The sequence below is a fragment of the Carlito syrichta genome, unplaced genomic scaffold (assembly GCF_000164805.1).
Source record: "Carlito syrichta isolate Samal-C Ts95f unplaced genomic scaffold, Tarsius_syrichta-2.0.1 Scaffold315477, whole genome shotgun sequence".
NCBI lineage: Eukaryota > Metazoa > Chordata > Mammalia > Primates > Tarsiidae > Carlito > Carlito syrichta.
In genome coordinates, this window is record NW_007259573.1 from 892610 (window position 1) to 907615 (window position 15006).

Sequence of the window (15006 nt, forward strand, 5' to 3'; positions counted from 1 at the left end):
CGGCCACTGCACTCCAGTCTGGGTGACTGAGTGAGACTCCAACTCAAAAAAAAAAAAGATTGTGTGCTTCTCAATTATAGACATAAGTGACATAACTCCATAACTCCATGGAAGCACTGATGACAATGACTATCAATTATTATTATTCACAATATGTCCTTGTAACAAATATGCATGTGTACCCCCTGAATCTAAAATTAGCAATGAATAAATAGAAATTATTAATATTTGCTACATTTCAGGTACTGAACTGGGTACTGTTAAACCCAAATTTCAGAATCCGAGAGACCAACAAAGAGCCAGCTCTGATACAAACACACAAGGGTCTTTATTCAGGCTCACGCCCGAAGCAGCAGCTTCAGGGACAAGAGCCTAGATCCAGTATGGCAAGCAGTTTTTATGCACAATTACAGAGGGAGGGGAAAGAACTTTAAACTTATTTTTACATGATTGGGTAATTTATCCTAATGGGTACGGGGGCACTTGGGATTGGTCTGGTCTGCTCAGCTACCTGTGATTGACGGGGAGCTGCTAAATGGGCAGGGTGGAATGTCAGATAAGCTAGGTTTAGCAAGCAGGCAGGCTAAGCAAAGGAATGTCCGGGAGGGGTTTATTACTTGACATTCACATACTGCTAGCAGCAGTTGCGGAAGCAATCGGTTATTTTATGAGACAAACAAAAATTAAACTTAACAAAATTCTAAGTACAAACACTGCAAACAAATACAGTGAACGTGGGGTAGGAATTCATATAGTAATAGTTCTCTTAGAGTGTTTTTTTTTTTTTAATCTCTTGGGTCTCTCATTCCCCCCTCTCAGAGGAACCTATAGATAAGACCCAATCATGGGTCTACATAGGTTTTTTTTTTTAAGACCATTCTGAAAATGGGTAGGAGAGTTGAGACACCAAGGATGAGTACCAAGCGGTTGGCACTGGTGCTTGAGTACCATGAGTTGAACAGTGCTGACTTGATTTTTAACAAAGGCTACAAGCTTGTTGATGATGCAAGGCCCGAAAATAAGTAGGAGAATTAAAACAACTAAAGGGCCAACTACGGTGGAAATTAGTGTAGTAAACCAGGGGGTGCGGTTAAATCATGCTTTAAACCAATTGAGTTGTTGCTCTTGTTCTCTAAAATTACAACAGTAGGAAATAGAGACAATGAAATTTGTAAAATTAACTGTATCTTATTAAACCTTAAAATATTATGATTGGTCATGCTTGAACTAACATGATTCTTTGACGTTAGCATGACCTATTTTAAAATAATTGAAACCTTACATTAATTGTAGTTAAAACTGGCCTAAAAGAATGCAGCCCAGTCTAAAGTACGCGCTGGGCTCTCAGGTGTGTGGCCCAAACTTTGTGCTGAGCCATTTTTGACAGCTTTATTATTGAAAAGCTTGAAACTGCTCCCTATAAGTGTATACTAATTTTACAAATATACTGTTAAATTGTATAAAGAAGCTTGTACCATATAAAAGGCTCTCAAATGTGACCTGAATTTGAATTATATTTAATTTGTAAGCCGAAACCACAGTTTTATGGGAAACAGGAACAATAGGTTTTCAGAGTAAGCCATGCCTGTTACAGTTACAGAGCTTTCAGCTTAGATCAGCAGAGTTTCTTTAGGTTACTTGTGTTTTATGGTAAAAAGAGGAGGAAAATGGGGTCAATGGCTCCCAAACACGTCCTAGCGGTCTCGGGGTCTACGGCCCTCCCTGATCCCTAACGCTCAGTGGGCCTCTGTGGCCGGCTCCCAACAGGTACTTCTTGTATAGTATCCTTTTGTTTAATTCTCTCAACAACCCTGTTTTATCGATACTATTATATCTCCCTCTTATAGATAAGGAAGCTGAGATGGAGAAAGATCAAGTACTTGCCTAAGGTCACAAGACAAGATGAGGCATATATGGGGGCTGGACCCAGATTTACCAGATACCTGAGCCATGTACATAAATTCAGTGTGGATACTGGTGCTAAATAATATTCATAAGTGGTATCCTAGCACATTGCTGATGGTCCATATGTTCACATAATTTATTGTATTTCAATGACATTCTGATCAAAGCAAGTTGTCTTTAAAAAAACAGCATTATTGCTGGAGATCATCATACGAAGTGAATGATCACAGAAATAAGGAACTGGATACCACACGTTCTCACTCATAATCGGGCCCTGATCTCTGTTCACATGAGCATAAAGGTGGGAACAACAGGTGCTGGACACTGCTGAAGGAGGGAGGCAGGGAGGGAGGGATAAGGAGACACAGCAACACACTGGGTACCAGATCCATTATTGGGGGAGAGAGGGGCCGCTAGAAGTCCAAACCTCACCTGCTTGCAATTTACTTATGTAGTAAACCCTCATATATACCCCACAACTCTAAAAATAAAAAAAACAACCAAAGAAAAACTTATACTTTATTGAAGTATAATTTATGGACAATACTATACATATCAAAATTAACAAACTTTGACATATGTACATATCCACAAAGCCATCACCGTGATCAGTATAATGAACATAGCCTTACCTCCAAACGTGTATTGTGCCCCATTGTCATTTCTTCCTCCTCTCCCGCCTGCCCTTCTTACCCCAGGCAGCCACGAACTTGCTGTCACCACATATTAGATGGCATTTGCGAACATTTGATATATTCAGTATGCACTCTTTTTGGCCTGCCTTATTTCACCCAGCACAATTACTTTGCGATTCATCCATGTTGTTAGTGTAGGGATATACAGCAGCTTACCCATTTACCTGTTGATGGACATTTGGGTTGTTCCTAGTTTCTTCCTGTTACAAGAGAGCTGCTATAAATGTTCATGTTCATGTATGGATGTATGCTTTCATTTCTCTTGGGTCATTACCTAGGAGTGGGATGACTGGGTCCTATGGCAGGTGTTTAACTTTTTAAGAAACTGCCAAACTTTTTTCCAAAGTACATGTGTCATTTTAAATTCCTACCAGTGGAGGATGAGGGTCCCAGTTTCTTAACATTTTCACCAACATTTGGTGTAGTCTATTTTTATATTTATATTTTTATTTTTGTAGAGATGGGGGTCTCTCTATGTTGCCCAGACTGTTCTCAAACTCTTGGCCTCAAGTGTTCTTCCCATATTGGCCTCCCAAGTCTTTTTAATTTTAGCCATTTCAGTAGGCACGGTAGACCCTCATTGTGGTTTTGAATTAATACAAGGTTTGTTTTGTATGCAATAATACTTATTCCCTGTAACAATTGTGTAGCCACATACATCAAGTAGTTAAAAAAAGAAGAAAAGATATGTAAAAATTATTACTGGTCTTAGAATAATAATGAAAGATTCCCTTTATTGTTCCTTTATGTGCTAAATACTTTTTAATACCTCTGTCTAAACCTAGGGACAACCCTGCAAAGCAGACTTGCCTCCATTTTACAAATGGAGAAACTGAGGCTGAGGAGAGGTGAAGTGACTGGCTCAGGGTCTCACAAGTTAGAGCAAAGCAAAGATTTGAACTCAGACTTGTCTGTTCCAAAAGTTACATACTCTGGCCCTCATATTCCATTTTGTAGTTTAGTGTTTTCCTTTAAAAAGAAAAAGAAATCCTCTTTCCCATTATTGCTTCCTATCCCAGACATGGAATACGGAGCTTAAGCCTTCAAAACAGCCAGTGCTGCCAGGCAAGTCGCCAATCAGGGAAGTTATTTTTAATGTAAATACTCTGTGGAGTCACCACTTGTGAAACCTCCAAGCCTAAAAGGCCGGTGATGAATAAGCATGTCCTGACTCATTTGCTGCAGCCCAACCTTTGGGCCAAGTTTCTTAGCGCCATTTACATAACAAGAACCCATTTCAGACAAAACAGGATTATTATTCTTACGCCATGCCATTCTTCACTCGTGGAGCTATTTCCATTTAGATGCAACCTTCCATTCCACAAACATTTATTTTGGATCCAGCAGTCGATGGTTAGGAACCTACCATGAACCAGGCACGCTTGTGAATCATCTCATTTGTGACACGCACGGCTCCTCTCCCTGTATGGCTATGGACAAGAGTCTGGTCATCTGAATCTGGCTTCTCTGGCCCTTGCTAGTTGAGTATGCTGGTGGCTTCATCTCTATGAACACCCGTTTTCTCACCTATAAAACAGTGATCTGTTACCTACATCACAAGCGTTCCAGTGAAGATTAAGTGGAATTATAGAAAAGCACAGTGCATGTTAAGTATTGTTGCTTCTGTTTTAGTGACAAAAAAAAGGTTTCAAGTTATTGAATAATTCAGTCAATATATTTTCTCCATTTGTAAAATGGAGGCAAGTCTGCTTTGCAGGGTTGTCCCTAGGTTTAGACAGAGGTATTAAAAAAGTATTTAGCACATAAAGGAATAATAAAGGGAATCTTTCATTATTATTCTAAGACCAGTAATAATTTTTACATTTCTTTTCTTCTTTTTTTAACTACTTGATGTGTGTGGCTACACAATTGTTACAGGGAATAAGAATTATTGCATACAAATATTAGACCACACAGGTAATTAGGGGCAGCAAGAAAACTCAAATGCCCATCGGGAGGCACCCAAATTTCATGTTCCTTCTCCTCACTACCACGCCCTTTGTGTCCGTCCGCACAACACTTTCAAGAAGTGGGCCCGGAGGAGATTGAAACGGAAGTGACAGCCACGTTCAGAGCCCAGTCTTGCAGAAAGTCATGCCTGCTTATTAAAGGCAGTTTGGAAAACAATGAGAAGAAGAAAAAGGTTACGCATACCCATACTCATCCCAACCACAACTACAACCACATTATGGTGTATTTTTGTTTTCTTAATCGCACTACAAATATACTGCTATATTCTTGGTTTTTGTGTTGTATTATGCATGTTTATCCATAATTTCATGCTTTTTATGAACATAATTTCTAATGGCTACATAGGTGACATCTCAGTTTACTTACCTTTTCCCCTATGGTAAGATATTCCCATCTTTCACCTTTTCTTATTATGAACAAAAATAGTGCTATACATTTTTCAGAATACTTCTTGTGAATAGACTTCCCAGAGGTAGAATCACTAAGTCAATGATACACACTTCTTTCTTTTTTTTTTTTTTTTGAGTTGGAGTCTCACTCTGTCGCCCAGACTGGAGTGCAGTGGCCGCCCCCGACCACCGCAGCCTCGACCTGCTGGGCTCCGGCGATCCTTCCGCCTCAGCCTTCCGAGTAGCTGGAACTACAGGCGCGCGCTACCACGCCCGGCTAATTTTTTGATTTATTGTAGAGATGAGGTCTTGCTGCCCAGGCGGGTCTCGAACCCGCGGGCTCAGGCAATCCACTCACCTCAGCCTCCCAAAGGCACGGGATTATAGGCTGAGCCACCGAGCCCGGCTTGATACATACTTCTTAAAGAGTTTTTTTTTATAAGTCAAGTTTCTTGAGAGATAATTTACATTGCATAACATTTACCCTTTTTAGGCCACATTAAGATATAGATTAGTTCCATGGCCCCAGAAAGTTTCCTAGTGTGCCTTTGTTGTTGATCTTTTCCTGTCCCATCTTTTCCTGGGTACCATGTCAGTGGAATTAGACAGCAAGTTACTATTTGAGTCAGCCTTTTTTCTCTTGACATAATGTTTTTGGGATCTATGTAGAGTGGGTTGGTATTTTGTCCCTTTTTATTGCTGAGGAGTATGTCGTTGAGTGAATGTACTAGAATGTGTCTGTTCCCTACTTGTTGGACATTTGGGTGTTTTCTAGTTTTTGATGATTATGAATAAGGTTGCATAGGGTTTTTTGTATGAGCATACTTTTTCATGTCTCTTGGGTATATACCATATAGTGGGATTGCTAAATTGACAGTAAGTGCATATTTAACTTTTTAAAAAGTGTTTGGCAAAGTGTTTTCCAAAGTTACTGAAACATTTTATATTCTCACCAGCAATTATGAGAGTTCCAATTTTTCCATACCCTTGACAGCATTTGGGATCATCAGGGTTTGTTTATTGTTTGCTATTTATATAAACTATGTAATGGCTATCTCATTGTCGTTTTCTTTTTTTTTTTTTTATTATAAAGATGGGGGATACAATTCAGGGTTAGGTATACAAACATTGATCATGCAGGTACCCCTGTTGATGAGGTATGTCCCTCCCTCCCCTAGCAGTTTCCCTCAACTGCCAATCCCACCCCCTCCCCCACTGATAGTTTCCCATTACTGTCAATCGTTTTCTTATAGCATTATAATTGTTTAAGGTCCTCTTATGAGTGAGAACATATGGAATTCTGTTCCTTGTTTCTGTGATAAATCACTGAGTATTATCGATTCCAAATACATCCAGGTTGCTGCAAAGCCCATATATTTGTCTTTCTTTATGGCTGCATAATATTCCATTGTGTATATGTACCACATTTTTTTTTTATCCAGTCCAACTTCGATGGGCAACATAGGTGGTTCCATGTTTTTGCTATTGTGAATAGAACTTCAACAAACATATGTGTGCAGGTTTCTTCTTTGTAGAATAACTTGAGTTCCTCCGGGTATATTCCCAATAGGGGAATTACTGGGTCATATGGAAGGTCAATTTCTAGTTCGTTCAGCAATCACTGCACTGTTTTCCAGAGAGGTTGTACAAGTTTGCATTCCCACCAGCAGTGTAGAAGTGTTCCTTTTTCTCCACATCCTCGCCAGCATCTATTATTGTTTGTTTTATTAATGATGGCCATTCTTGCAGGGGTGGTGGTATCTCAGTGTGGTTTTGATTTGCATTTCTCTGATGATGAGTGAGGCTGAGCACTTTTTCATGTGTCTGTTGGCTGCCCATATATCTTCTTTTGAGAAGTGTCTAGTCATGTCTATTCATTTGCATTTCCTTAATGACTAAGCATGTGGAGGATCTTTTCATGTTCTTTTTTTCCATCCATATCTCTTATGTGATGAATTGTCTGTTCAAATCTTTTGACTACTTTTTAAACTCATGTCTTTTAAAAAATTAGGGACCTATATGGATTCTTTATATATTCTGAATACAACTCCTTTTTCAGATTTTTATTTATTGCAAATATTTTCTCCCAGTCTGTGTCTTGTCATTTCATTTTTTTTTTTATTAAACATATCTTTTATTACAAAATTGTGGGGTACAGTTAAGGGTTAGGTATACAAATGTGCATCGTTCAGGCCATTTCATTTTCTTAACAATATCTTTCAAAAAGCAGACGATTTTGCTTGGATAGACTCCAACTCATCAGTTTTTTAAATTAAATTTTTATTTTTAGCTGGGTGTGGTGGCTCATGCCTGTAATACCAGCACTTTGGGAGGTGAAGGCAAGAGGACTGCCTGAGTCCAGGGGTTCGTGACCAGCCTGGGAAACTTGGTGAGACCTCGTTTCTACAATAAATCGAAAAATTAGCTGAGCATGGTGGCATGCACCTGTGGCTCCAGCTACTTGGAAGACCAAGGTGGAAGGATCATCTGAGCCCAGCAGGTTGAGGCTGCAGTGGCTGTGAGCATGCCACTGCACTCCAACCTGGATTACAGGGTGAGACTCTGACTCAATAAATAAATAATACAATTTAAAAATTTTATTTTTTAGAGTCAAGTTCTGTCTTGCTTTGTTACCTAGTCTGAAGTGCAGTGACACGATCATAGCTCACTAGTCTTGAACTCCTGGGCTTAAGCAATTCTCCTGCCCTAAACTCTCAAGTAGCTAGGACTACAGGCACGTGCTGCCATGCCCGGCTTAATTTTGTTTTAGTTTTTTAGAGATGGGGTCTCTATGTTGTCCAGGCTAGTCTTGAACTCCTGGACTCAAGTGATTCTCCTACCTCAGCTTCCCGAGTCCTTGGGATTACAGGTGTGAGCCACCACACCTGTCTCAATTCATCAGTTTTTTTATCCTATAGGTCATCTTATTTAGGAAATCTTTGCCTATACCAAAGCTGCAAAGATTTTCTCCTGTATTTCCTCCAGAATTTTTGTGTAGCTTTAGATCTTCATTTAGATCTGTGATCCACTTTGAGTTAATTTTTGTATATGATGAGAGATACGTGTTGAACATTTTTATGCACAGGGATGTCCAGTTGTTCCAGTATTCTCTGCTAAATTGACTGTTTATGTATGATTCTATTTCTTATTCTGTTCCACAGATCTATGCATCTAAACTTTTGTCAGTGCTACACTGTCTTGATTACTGTTGCTTTGTAATAAGTCTTGGCCTCAGATAGTAAGTCCTCCAACTTTGTTCTTTTTCAGAATTGTTTGGCTAGACTTTTTCATTTATAATTCCCTATAACTTTTAGAATCAGCTTATAATTTTCTCAAAAAGGCTTTTTGGCTTTTAATTATGATCATGTCAAACCTATAAATCAATTTCTGAAGAAATGATATGTCAACACCATTGGCTCTGCCAGTCATGAAAATGATATCTCTGTCCATTTATTTAGGTCTCCAATTTTTCGTAATACACTTTATTAAATTAAAGGTTGTCCTTCTACTTTCTTGTGAGGGTGTTTAGCACATGGCAGTGCCCTTGTGGATAAAAGATCAGATTTTTCCTGCAGAAAAATCATGCCAGTTTATACTCTCTTGATTGTGCATTATCTTCCAAGCATCTGGCCTCGCCTTTCCCACATTCCATGGCTTATAATGCATTCCTTTATTTTAACATTTTATAAAAAAATGTAATATACACACAGAAAACTATATATTAAAGTACATCTTGATAAATGTTGACAAGGTAAAAATAACAGGCTAAGAAACAGAACAGGCCAAGTTCTGTGGTGCATGCATGTAATTCTGCACTTTGGGAAGCTGAGGCAGGAGGATCACTTGAGGCTAGGAATTCAAGTCCAGCATGGGCAACACAGTGATACCCTATGTCTACAAAAAAATTTTTTTTTCTTTTGTGTTTGAGTTTCACTCCATCACCCAGGCTGGAGTGCAGTGGCACGCTCATGGCTACTCCAGCGTTGACCTTCTGGGATCAGGCGATCCTTCTGCCTCAGCCTTCCAGAACTACAGGCAGGCACTACCACACCTGGCCAATTTTTTGATTTTATTGTAGAGATGAGGTCTTGCCAAGTTGCCCAGGCTGTTCTCGAATTTGTAGGCTCAGGCAGTCCTCTCACCTCAGCCTCCCAAAGTGCTGAGATTATAGGCTTGAGCCACTGTGCCCAACCACAAAAATTTTTTTTTTTTTTAAATTAGCCAGGCATGGTGGCATTCACCATAGTCCCAGCTACCTGGAAAGCGTAGGCTGGAGGATCGCCTGAGCCCAGGAGTTGTGGGTTTCAGTGAGCCATGATTGTGCCACTATACTCTCACCTGGGCAACAGAGCAAAACCCTGCCTCTCAAAAAAATTGTTTTTTTAAAAAAAAGAAATAGAACATTACCAGCACCCTGGATGCTTCTTGGTGATCCCTTCCAATCCTGCCAGCAAGGGGAGCCACTATTCCGACTTCTACCCTATAGTTTTGTCAGGGCTTAGCATTTGATTGCCATCAGGGATCTTCTAGGCTTCCAGGTCCCTAACATGTGCCCGGCCTCCTCACTGTGTGCTTTGCTAGCAACTAGAATGCCTACCCCCTCCCTGCCATCTCCCTTCTTTCTTCTTCCAGCTCCCTTGAAGTATCCTCCTCATCCTTCCAGCTTGGCCTCAGTTGCCTTTATGCTGGGAGGCCTTTCCCTCCTTCTCTTTCTGGCTTCCGTCAACATTGGATTTTCCACCATTTACACTCTTGTCATGGTGTCTTGAAGCTGCTGTTTCCATTTGACAGCAAGTTCGAGATCTGGAACAAGCTTCCCAGGGGCCCCAGGGCCTTCTATGAGGCCTGGCATGCAGTAAGAGATCAGTAATTGTGTGTTGGCTGAATGTTGAATGTCTAGGAATCTAATTCCCCAAAAGGTTAATGTTTTTGCATGCAGTATGTCTCGTGGCTTTCAGTCCTCCCTGGCTTCTTTTCAAACTCCCCCTCCCTCTCGTGTTGCTCTTTTTGTGATTTATTTATTTACTTTATTTCTGTGCTGCTCCTGGAGCAAGTGAGAAAATATCAGCTGTTTAGGCTGTTTTACTCATCATGAGGATAAGTAAGAGAGGATGGCACCCTCACCTCCTCATGTGCTATAAGAGAGCAATAGCTGTTTCCTTCTTCTGCCCCTCCCTCCCCCACTTCCTTCCATGAGTCAGGGCACTTAGAGTGGCATGATCATGGCCCACCGCAGCCTCAAACTCCCGGGCTCAGGTGGTCTTCCTGCCTCAGCTTCCTGAGTAGCTGGGACTACAGGTGCGTGCCACCACACCTTGCTAATTTTTAAGTTTTTTTGTAGAGACAAGGTCTCACTATGTTACTTAGACTGGTCTTGAACTTCTGGGCTCAGGCAATCCTCCTGCCTCCACCTCCCAAAATGCTGGAATCGCAGACATGAGCCACCGCGCCCAGCCTGAGAGCAATAGCTTTTAACTTGTAAGGTTTGTAAATCCAGTTTCCTAGTTCAATAGCAAATGTACAAGTATAGATAACTCTTGGCAGTGTTTAAATCCTTCATATATTTGCTCTTGTCTCAACACATTTTAGGATGCCTTTTTACCATGAGTAAGAAGGCAACTCTATCCCAGTTCTTGTTGCTGTGTATCAGCATCTAGCTGCTCCTAAATTTGGTGATTGGGAGTGTTTTTGTGTAGTTTTGGGGCCACAGTGGCTGAAGATTAAAAATGCAGAATCTAGCCAGGCACAGTGGCTCACACCTGTAATCCCAGTGTTTTGGGAGGCTGAAGTGAGAGGATTGCCTGAGCCCAGGGTTTTGAGACCAGCCTGGGTAACTTGGTGTAAGACCTCATCTCTACAGAAAATTTTTAAAAATTAGCCAGGTGTGGCGGCATGCCCCTGTAGTTCCAGCTACTTGGAAGACTGAGGCAGAAGATCGCCTGAGGCCAGCAGGTCGAGGCTGTGGTAGCTGGGAGCATACTGCTGCACTCCAGCCTGGGTGACAGGGTGAGACTCCAAGTGAAAAAAAAAAAATTCAGAATCTTTCCTTTGCAATATAAATTGTATTTAGCTGTGCCTCAGTCTGAAATTTGGATAACTTTCAGGTAGTGGATCTGAACAGAGAGAAAAGGGATCTGATTGACTTTAAGGGCCAGCATGGCACAACGAATGACTGGAGTGGTTCTCATCTACTAGAGAATAGATAGCAGGTTTTACCAACTCCCAAAAGACAAACCTATACCTATTGATCATCTGAGCACTCTGTTCTGAGGGACTCATGTCTAATGAGGGGACTGGTGTGTTCACTTAACTATCTTCTTAAGCCGGGCTCAGTGGCTCAGCCTGTAATCCCACGCCTTGGGAGGCTGAGGTGAGTGGATTGCTTGAGCCCGCGGGTTCGAGACCCACCTGGGCAACTTGGCAAGACCTCATCTCTATAGTAAATAAAAAAAAATTATCTGGGCGTGGTAGCGTGCACCTGTAGTTCCAGCTAATGGAAGGCTGAGGCGGAAGGATTGCTGGAGCCCAGCAGGTCGAGGCTGCAGTGGCTGGGAGCATGTCACTGAACTCCAGTCTGGGCAACAGAGTGAGACTCCAACTCAAAAACAAAACAAAACAAAACAAAAATCTATCTTCTTAGACAAGCCTTGCCAGCCAGAGTATATTGATGGGGGGAGATTGGGGAAAGGGGCTTAAAGTTGTTCTGGGGAAGAACTAGCAGGTCAGGTTAAAAGGGGAAGCATGTTGGAGGAGCAGCCCTTGGGATCATTGAAAGGCGCAGAGGCTGGGCTCGGTGACTCAGCTTGTAATCCCAGCATTTTGGGAGGCTGAACTGGGAGGCTGAGGTGAGTAGTTGCCTGAGCCTGAGGGTTCAAGATCAACCCGGGTAACTTGGCAAGACCTCGTTTCTACAATAAACAATAGCAACAAAAAAATTAGTTGGACGTGGTAGCACGTGCCTGTAGTTCCAGTTACTTGAAAGGCTGAGGCGGAAGGATCACTGAGTCCAGCAGGTTGACACTGCACTCCAGCCTGGGCAATGGAGTGAGACTCCAACTCAAAAAAGAGAAAAAAGAAAGAAGCAGAGAAGATATGGTGGACTAGGGGAGGGGTTCAAGGCTCCTGGGCCCGTGTGGGCAAAGGCTTGGAGATTTGTTTCTGTGCACCTGGGCTTCCTTATTCAGGCTGTGTCTCTTCTGAGCCTCTGTGGAATCCCTCCCCAGTGGTTTTGTGAGTCCGCCCCAGGGACACACAGCAAAGGGAACGCCTTTGATTCAGACCTTGACCTCTGGAGACAGGCCAGTGCTTTGTGTAATGCCCAAGGGCAGGCTTGGGCAGGAAAATTGTTGCACCCACCCCGCTTCTGTCCTTTAGGAAAAGATCGGCTGGCGCAAGGACGCACTGCACCTGCTGGTGTTCACAACGGATGATGTGCCCCACATCGCACTGGATGGAAAATTGGGAGGCCTGGTGCAGCCGCACGATGGCCAGTGCCACCTGAATGAGGCCAATGAATACACTGCATCCAACCAGATGGTGAGGGCCAGGGTCTGGGATCCCCATATATTTCCTATGACCCGGCCTGTCCTCTGAGTGCTCGCCCAAGGCTTGAAAGCTTTCACTGGCTCTCAATGCTCACTGGCTTTCTCATCCATTCTTGGGACTGGGTTTCATTATTCCATCTTCTCCAGCTAGGCTTCTAAAATTCCTCCTTCACTTAGGATATTTCTCAGGGATTTCTATAGTTGGTTCATCTTTCTGTCATTGTGCACCTAAATGAGGAGTGTTCAGTCGGAGAAAGAGAAAATTCAGGGGAAATGGTAGGTATCATGGGGGAGAGGGGATCTTACAGGAATGTGGGAACTGTGCCCTCTCAGAGGTCACAACTGGGATAGAAGTTATAGGGCAAGACTTCCTGACTTCTAGAAATAGGCTCCCTAAGGTAGTGAGTTCCTTGTCTGTGTCAGGAGTGGGCAGAGGCGTTCTGCATGGAATGGGAGGCCCCAAGAAACTTCCGCCCCCAATAGTCTATGAGCACCACTGCAATTTAAAATAATTTATGCAAAATTTCAAACATATGTAATAAGAGATGGACCAGTAAAATGAACCCCTGTGTACCCATCACCCAGACCCAACAATTATCAAGATCTTGACATACTTATTATGTAATTCTGCCCCTCAAATCAACACCCTTTTCTTTCCCAAATCCATTATATTGTCTGGACAAAGAGGAATTCTTCCGAATTTTCTTTCCTAGACAAGCCTGTTTTCTCCAGTTTCAAAAGGTGGGTGGCGTAAGCCTTCCATCTTATCTAGGAATAATGAGTCTGGAAGCAGGACTACACCTATAGGACCTCACCTGATGAGAACCCTTGTACCCTTCATTAGCTCTGAAAATCCATAAGGATACCGTTAAACTGCTTCTCAGCTTCCTCCCTCCCTCCTCTCTCTGAAGAGCTCCCCCACCAAAACCATGGCCCAACTTTTGGTCCAGAGGTCAGCAGCAGTTTTTGCCTGTTCTGAGCCATGAGCCACACTACGCAGGGCTTGCAGGGGACCTTAGCAGCCCTAACCTTTGGGCATGGGAAAAGGAAAATAGGACAAGGAGTGAGGGAGGGAAAGTCTTAAGGAAGAAAGGAAGGATACCAGGTGCTGATGGCAGGTGGTAGACTGTGGTGGCTGTTGAATTCAGGACCTCTCCCTCTCCCGCTTCCAGGATGGAAGGATGGAGGCCCAGACCAGGTATGGAAAACCTCTGCTCATTACTGCTCCACTCTGGGTTGGGAGGAGCGAGTCTAATTGGGCGGGTATCAGAGGCTCTTTCCCTTGGGTCTCCCTTCCCCAGTTCCTCAGTTCAGGAGCTGCAAAGATGCTTGGTCATCAAGGGACTTTAAGGGGCCACCTGAGGGAAGGAAGCTTTTCATGACAAGGACTGAGCTGCTGAGTGTGTATTGGGCGAAGTGCTAGTGTCTCCACCTGTGAGAAATGCTACAGCCTTGACTTTTGCCTTGGCCCTAGGACTATCCATCGCTTGCCTTGCTTGGAGAGAAATTGGCAGAGAACAACATCAACCTCATCTTTGCAGTGACAAAAAACCATTATATGCTCTACAAGGTATGCCGGGAGGGAAGGAGGCTGGTGGCTTAGTTTTGGGGGCCGTGCTAGCCCTAAAGTGAATGGGAAATTAGGATGTGGGGTGGGGTGAAGTAGGGAGTGAGCAGTGTTTACAGCCCTACTCTGTGTGTGGGAGATTCAAAGGAGGGATGGAATATAGCCCTGTCTTGATGTAGTGGAAAATAATAGTATTAAGGGAACTATTAAGCATTCACTTAGCAGTGACTGCCTATTAAAAAAATGTAAACATATCTAATTTGATCCTGAGAAAAACCTTGAAACTGGTATGAACTTCCATTTTTCAGGCAAAGAAATAGAAACACAGAGACACACTCTAAGAAGGAAGGAAAATATAAAATGAAAATATACAGAAAGAAAAGTAAGGCATCTAATCAGGCTGCATTGCTCACCCTGGTAATCCAGGCCGTCTGCCTTAGCCTGCAGAGAATGGGAGGCCAGTGGGTTACCCTGGGGCAGGAATTTTCAAAAGAAGCAGGAATTCCCAAAGAAAACAATAAGGTCCTGAGTGAATAGAGCAGTCTGTGCATAAATCTGTCTAAAGAGACTTTCCTGGGTCACCTCTGGACCGTCCTCATAAGCTCCCCTCATGAGCTTGCTCTTTCTCACAATCACAGATGAGCCACATTTTGAGCTGGAAATCTCCTCTGAGTGCTCATGTAAGCTAAATGTAAAGCACAGCTCACCCCCGACATCCTCTAAATTGAGAGGTTATACAAACTTAATCTGGAATCCCTCTCCACCCTCAGCCTCCAGAACAGCTGACCCTGGTTCCCTCTCCTTCTTACCCTTAAATATCTACAAAAGAACCTTTGTCTGATGGTGTTTTTCTATTGCTCCTGCCCAAGATTATCACTGATAAAATTCCAATTATACCTTCTTGAGTTCTTTATCTTCCTTTAGTCTGAATCAGT

General features: G+C 42.6%; 1 protein-coding gene across 1 annotated transcript in view; it reads left to right on the top strand.

Annotated features, from left to right (window-relative positions):
* The window catches only part of ITGB5 (integrin subunit beta 5), a 124646-nt gene that overhangs the window by 56945 nt on the left and 52695 nt on the right, over positions 1–15006 (top strand). The window contains exons 8-9 of the mRNA XM_021706355.1: positions 12335–12496; positions 13979–14074. Coding sequence (XP_021562030.1) covers positions 12335–12496; positions 13979–14074 — 258 coding nt within the window. The remainder of the gene's footprint in view (positions 1–12334; positions 12497–13978; positions 14075–15006) is intronic.